General features: G+C 59.7%; 1 protein-coding gene across 1 annotated transcript; it reads right to left on the bottom strand.

Annotated features, from left to right (window-relative positions):
- Nucleotides 1-232: 232 nt before the first annotated feature.
- CCNB3 (cyclin B3) lies at nt 233-4,788 on the bottom strand. Its single transcript, XM_082061867.1, has 12 exons — nt 4,697-4,788; nt 3,991-4,109; nt 3,832-3,915; nt 3,564-3,682; nt 2,951-3,032; nt 2,564-2,662; nt 2,293-2,385; nt 1,916-2,053; nt 1,299-1,454; nt 902-1,051; nt 581-711; nt 233-436 (listed from the first exon to the last, which is right to left on the bottom strand). The coding sequence occupies exons 2-12, from the start codon at nt 4,081-4,083 to the stop codon at nt 364-366; spliced, it is 1,218 nt and encodes a 405-aa protein (XP_081917993.1). The 5' UTR covers nt 4,084-4,109; nt 4,697-4,788; the 3' UTR covers nt 233-363.
- Between the last annotated feature and the right edge of the window lie 1,776 nt (nt 4,789-6,564).

The following is a 6,564-nucleotide window of genomic DNA, read 5'->3' as shown; positions in this document are numbered from 1 at the left end:
TGGGTATTTAAGCTGTGTAAATATTTGGAGAAGAGATACTTGTGGCTGCTGCTTGTGTAGTGTCCTTACCTCAGGGAAGGCAGGGTGAGGGGGGAAATGGGGATGAGAACTGGGGCCTTACAGCTTCCTACTCCCCACCATGCACCCCCACCCCAGCAAGGGGATCTACATCATCCCATACCCCTGGCCCAGCAGCCACCACCAGCATGTAACAGAAACAGAATATTTTATTGACAGCTTCAGATGACTTTTTTTTTTTCCACCCCCTCCCTCCCCATCAGTTAAAATTAGTATTATTTATGTACATGGAACTCCCCTGCCAGAGAGCACCCAGCTATTTACAGTTTATTTACAGAGACCAGGCTAGCAGCTCTTCAGTGTCTCCTCCAGCTTGAGCATGTCCATGGGGGTGACTTTGGCAACCTCAAAGAAGACTCTGGAAGGAACCCACAATGATTAGGGCTCAGTCACAGCCCTGACACCCATCCACCAAGGCTCTCTGCAGCACCCAAGGGTGCATGCTGGTGGTGCCACCCTCTGTGGAGGGAGCAGACACGAGGTAGAGACCCACGCTGCTCACCTGTGCGAGTACTTGGTGCGCACAGCTTTCAACTTGTCATGGGGCTGGTACGTAAGCAGGAAATTCAGCCTCTTCACCAGGGGGTGCAGGTCCTGGGAGCGGTACCCGCTGTAGTACTCCAGTGTTGGCGTCTGCAAAGGGGCAGCAGGGCTGAGCCGGGCCCTCTCAGTGGTGGAACACCCATCATCTTCCCTCTCCAGCCCCCCCAAATCTGAGCATAGCCCCAGAACATCATCCCCACACTGATCCGTCTGCTCCTGCACCCCCGTGGTGCTGACCAGGGGGCTTCGGAGGCGGACAGCAGGTTGGGCAGGCGCTTACCCAGCCACCGAGGTTCTTCATGGTGAGTGCCAGCAGCAGGCAGCTGGCAGCCAGCTTGGAGGGGCTCTCCCGGGCATAGTCATACTCCTGCAGCGTCATTTCGCAGAGGAAGCGGGCCAGCGTCAGCGTCTCCATGGTGGCACGGGCGCACTACGGCCAGGCAGGCAGGGAAAGGCTGAGCTTTTTTAGCAGCACTACTCCCCCGCAACCTTTTTGGGGATGTAGAGTGCTGCCTCTGGGGCACAAGGCACAGACCTCACACCCCAAGCTTGACACAGACCAGCATCCTCAGCTCTGTTGGGAGGTCTGGCCCAACGCTCCTTGCTGCCAGCTGGGAGCCAACACAAAGGGGCCCTGGAGGCACCTGGACACCAGCCCACCCTCCTGCTGCACCCACCTTGGCAAAGCGTCGCAGGAACCGGTAGGGGATGGGGATGTTGATGTCGAACTTGAGGGTGCTGAGGATGTTCATCTCCATGGCAATGAGCTCTTCCCGCTTGTAGGCATCATCGCAGATGTAGAGGAAATCATCCACGCATGGTGGGCACCGCTCCTGCTGGGGCACAACTGCTCAGCACACTGATGGGCTCATCCTGGCAACACTTAGGAAATCCTATTGGTCTGCAGGCCCTGTAAGGGCTTGTGCCCTGCCAGACCCCAAAAGGACTCTACAGCATCCCATGGGGCTTGTATGTTGTGTTTACTGCCCCAGTCCTGGGCTCTAACTATAAGCCTTGCTTGCATGAGGTGAACTCAGGTGTCCTTTCGGTCTCTGCAGAGCAGAGGGGAGCCAGGTCTCCGGTGACACCAGGAGATGGGATCCAGCTCATCAGGAGCTGCATTCATGTTGGGATAGGGAGGGGTAATGCAAGGGGTAACACAAGGACAGACACGCCACCCCAGCAGCTCTCAGGGCCGCGGCCTGGCACTGTGGGGACCCGGCCTTCTCCAGTTACCCATGGGGACCAGAGAGGCACAGCCCGCTCTGCCCCAGCACAGCACACAAGGAGTCACCTCAAATTTGGAGGCGATGAGGATGGCAGTGGAGCCGATGAGCTGCAGCTTGTCCCTCATGCTCACCACCTCCACCAGGTAGTGGTCCACCAGCTTCACAGCCAGGTACAGCGTCTCATGGTTCAGCTCAAAGTTCTCCTGCGAGGATGCGGGCAGGGGGACAGGGTATCAGGCAGAAGCCAGGCCCTGCTGACCCAGCTTCCCTCCCAAGGGCTGGGCTCAGAGGAAGGGATGTGGGCACATGCCAACCTGGGGAGCAGCAAGACCAGCTCTGCACTGGGGACAGCTGCAGGAGCCTCCGCCAGCACACTGGGGTCGCACAGGGACAGCCCAGAGTGGGGGCTGTGCTGCAGAAGGCCATGCCCATGCCCACATACCTGCACCTCCACCATCCAGTCCACCAGGATGGCACGCATGTCCCCACTGATGTCTGGCTGCTTCTCCATGTAGTCAGGGAGGATGAATTTCTCCTGCCAACGTACAAGGCTTGTCAGGGACTCACTGGACACCACCATCCTCAAATGAGACCCCTGCCACCTCATGTGGGCCCCCGCCAGGTGCTCAGAGCCTCTGGGCAGCAGGTGGCCCTGCCCACATGGTCACTCCTTCCCTGGACAGGGCTGCCACCCCTGGCCAGGTATCACCCACCTCTCTTTCCCGCATGTATTCAAAGATCTCCTTGGCATACTCTGCATTGGCATAGGGGTCACCCAGCTGCTCCTTGTCTATGTCCTCCACTGCTGGTGCCTGGCAGGACAAAGGAGACAGCAGTCAGGGGGAGGCCCCAAGCTCTGCAGGTGCTGGTCAACCCTTCAGGGCAAGGCTGCTGCACCTCTGTATCCTCTTCCCATCTGCCCCCACCACCCCACAGCCCCCACCCCGCTCCTTCCCATGGGAAGAAGGTGGTGGGGTTCCCGCCACACTGGCCGAAGCATCTCCAAGGTCCAAAGCACTGCCTGGTGCCCCAGTATCACCAGCAGCAGCCATAGACCAGCACTGTCAGGATGAGGCTGGGGGCCCAGATGGCTTCAGTACCTGCACAGGTGCTGGCTTCTCTGGAACAGGATCCTCCTTGGGCTCTGCAGGAGTCTCAACTGGGGGAGTTTTCTTCATTGACCTGGACAGGACAAGAGCATAAATCATTGCTGAGAGGAGCCACATCTTCTGGCTGAAAGTGGCTCTCCAGACCTCCTTGTTGCTCAGGAAGGGGCTAAGCCACCCTTAAAGTATCCCCGTAGAGTCTTTCAGAATCATTTAGTTTGGAAAAGACCTTTAAGATCATCAAGTCCAACTGTAAACCTAACACTGCCAGATTCACCACTAAACCATGTCTCTAAGAGCCACATCTAGAGCCCTTCTATGTACCTCCATGGATGGTCACTCCACCACTTACCCGGGCAGCCTGTTCCAATGCCTGACAATCCTTTCCATGAAGAAATTTCTCCTAATACCCAGTCTAAACGTCCCCTGGCACAACTTGACACTATTTTATCTACTGTCTGCCCCTCCCATGAGGCTCATGGTCTCCATTGCCCAAAAGAAGTCCCCATCACTGCATGTTCTTCCCCATGAAATGGATTTACAGGTGCTGGCCCTCCAGTGTCCCCCCCTGCCCTGGTCCCTGTCACCATCTCCACTGGATACTCACTTTTTCAGGTTGATCTCATTGTTCTTGGCCACCCCCAGGGCAGTATGGGCTCTCTGTGTCTTGTGCGGTGCCACTTTGACGGCCTCCTTCTTTCCTGCCACCACCTGGCTCTTGCGAGCCTGTTTGGGTGAGAACAGGGCTGTTCAGAAGGGCGCATGGGGCAGTGAGGTGTGTCCCGCGGGGAGACCCCTCCTCCTGCTGCCGGAGGGGATACCCAGCCCCACTGCCATTGGGGGCACCAAAGCCCCCACCCCACAGCAGCACTCACGTTGGTGATGTCCCCAAACGCCGACCTCTTCTTGGGCCCACCCTGGGGTGAGGATGGCGACCTCTTGGCCTGAGCATTCTCCTCCTGCGATAGAAGCTGTTAGAAGATGGGGGGCCATTTGCCCCACAGGAGCGCCCCCCTCCCCGGTTTGGGACTCACCTTGCCTGGGTTGGCATTCTCTGCAGCAGGGCCCACCTTGCCTGCTCGGGGCTGCTTGGTGCTCAGCACCCTGGCATTGCGTGGCAGCGGCATTCTGTCTGTCGGCCTCTCCAAGCGAGCTGGGAGCAGAGCAGGGCTTGATGGGGGTGGCTGCCGTCCCCAGGGACACCCCAACAGCCAGGGGCAGGATCACGGGGCACGTGTACCCCCGGGAGGTGCAGCAAGGGACAGACCCCAACCCCCTCCCTGAGCACGGCGGGCAGAGTGTCCTGAGCGGGGTGCAGCAGGACCGGCGTGCTCCCCCGGGGGAACAGGGACACGGAGCGTCACGACACCCATCGGGCGCTGGGAGCAGCAGGGAAGGGGCGGTTCCCAGGCCCCTGCACCCCGCAGAACAACGTAAGAACTCGCCATCCCCTACACCCCAACACCAGGGGGGAAGCGGGCTCAGGGACACCTCTGCACCCCGGGGGACAGGGGTCTGCTCCCCTGCGATCTCACGAGGTACCGGGGAAATGGGGGAAACCGAGTCTATGGGGATGCAGGAGGGGGAAAGCCAGGGAGCCCCAGCCCCAGCCCCAGCCCCAGCCCCAGCCCCAGCCCCAGCCCCAGCCCCAGCCCCAGCCCCAGCCCCAGCCCCAGCCCCAGCCCCAGCCCCAGCCCCAGCCCCAGCCCCAGCCCCAGCCCCAGCCCCAGCCCCGCTCACCTGCAGCACAGCCCCGCAGCGGCCCCGGCGCTTTTGAAAGTAGCAGTTCGGCAGCGGCCGGCCAGCACTGGCCGAGCGTCGACCAGTGAGAGCGCGGGGCGGTGCCAGGTGCGGCCAATCGGCGAGCGGGCAGAGATGCCGTTGCCAAGGGGCAGGGCGGCAGGGTTTAAAATTCAGCCCAGGCGGCCAATGGAGAGGCGTCTTTGCCGAGGAGGCGGGGCGGACCGGCCGAGGCGCGCGGTGATTGGTGGGGCCGTTGCCGTTTAAATCCTCCTCGCGGGGCCGGCGTTGCAGGGTGCTATGGCGGCGGTGGGTGAGCGTGGGCTGGTCGCCATGCCGCCGTGCCCGGGCAGACCCGGTTCTCCCGTCCTTCATGGGCGGATGGAGCGACCTCCACAGATCCCAGCGCCCACGCCGGGGGCTCCACCCTGGCCTGCTGCCCCTTTCCTCTGCCTGCAGCCGGGGCTGTGGGTCTCTGCTTTGCCCCCTCCGGACACCGGGGCTGTGCTTTCTCACCGGGTGGGGGGTTTCTGGTTTGGGGCCAGGGTGTGCCCTGGCTGGTCACGCAGCGCCTGTCGCCTTGTGCTGTGAATGGGTGATTTAGTTCGCTTAAAGAAGGCATCAGCAAAAGTGTTTTTAATGTGATGTTGTAAAAGTGCAACGTAATGAAGCTTTATGGCGAGGTTCACTGTTACTGTACTGCACAATCATTGGAACGATGATTCAAGACCACCAAGGCAGAATCAAAGCTGCCAGCACAAAATCCAAGTCAGCAAGGCACAAATCCGAGTTACCGCGTGACAAGGTTCTGTGAGACATTGCCCGCGGACCAGAGATGCGCGGGCGGTGGAAGGTCCTGTCTCGAGGGGCAACCTCGAGGGTGTCCCCGCTGTGCAGGGAGAGCTCACAAAGCCTCACCCAGGCTGTCAGACCTACAGAATAAAGTGCTTGGCTCGTAGTCAAATTGTATGCAACGCAGAAGGTCTGCGTGAGACTTCTTGTACCCACAACTTTCTTTGTTCCTTGATAAAGGAGTCTTGAAAAAGCCACCCACTTTTCCTGAGTTAATTGCATGATGGGTGTTCCAAGCTCATATGCGTTGATGCTCACTGTGTCCCTGCTCCTTTGTGGGTTTTCAGGGAGCACATTTGAACTAGAGAAGTTCTTGGCTCAGTTATGGCTCAGGGCTTTACCTCCTGTGGGCCCTGAACCAAAATATCACATTTGGTTAAGGGGTCGAGTAAGCCTGTTATGCCAGGCTGGGCAGGGATGGCATCAGCAGCCACCAGTTCACCCCTGATGGTTGAGCTCTAAGGGCTACAATCCACTGCTGCAAATGACCTCGAACAGTGCTGTTCAGTGCTCACCGGGGGGAATGCTGCTTGCCCTACAAAGCCCTTGCAGCACGGCTGGGGGAAAGGGACTGTCCCTCTTGCCTCCTCCCCTGCCTTCTGCTCCTGACCGCTGTGCTCGGGGGATCCAAGAGAGTCCATCTTGGGCTTGGTTGCTCTCAGAGGGCCCGTCCACTTCCCATCCCCTGCTGAGAGCAGAAGGGGGGAGGTTGACCTTCTCACCGAGGAGTCCCCAGCCAGCCACCCCTGCCCCCAACATCTCATTTTCTGGGAGGAGAATGGAGGTGTTGAGTAGCATCCATGTCACAGGTGGCCACGACAAGTACCTGGGGGAGCAGGGCTGGCAGTGGCTGCAGGGTGGCAGCGGGAACCCGGCACCCGCCCCATGCCCATCACCTGAGCTCAACTGGGGGATGCTGAGCTGCACTGGTGGGAGCAAAAGGGGATTCTGAGGGCAGGGACTGCTCTGTTTGTGCAGGGTGGTTGTCGCTGGACAGCCCCTGACCAGCCCACACA

This window comes from Streptopelia decaocto (genome assembly GCF_964273445.1).
Source record: "Streptopelia decaocto genome assembly, chromosome: 10".
NCBI classification, from domain to species: Eukaryota; Metazoa; Chordata; class Aves; order Columbiformes; family Columbidae; genus Streptopelia; species Streptopelia decaocto.
This window is presented reverse-complemented; position numbering and strand designations above follow the sequence as displayed.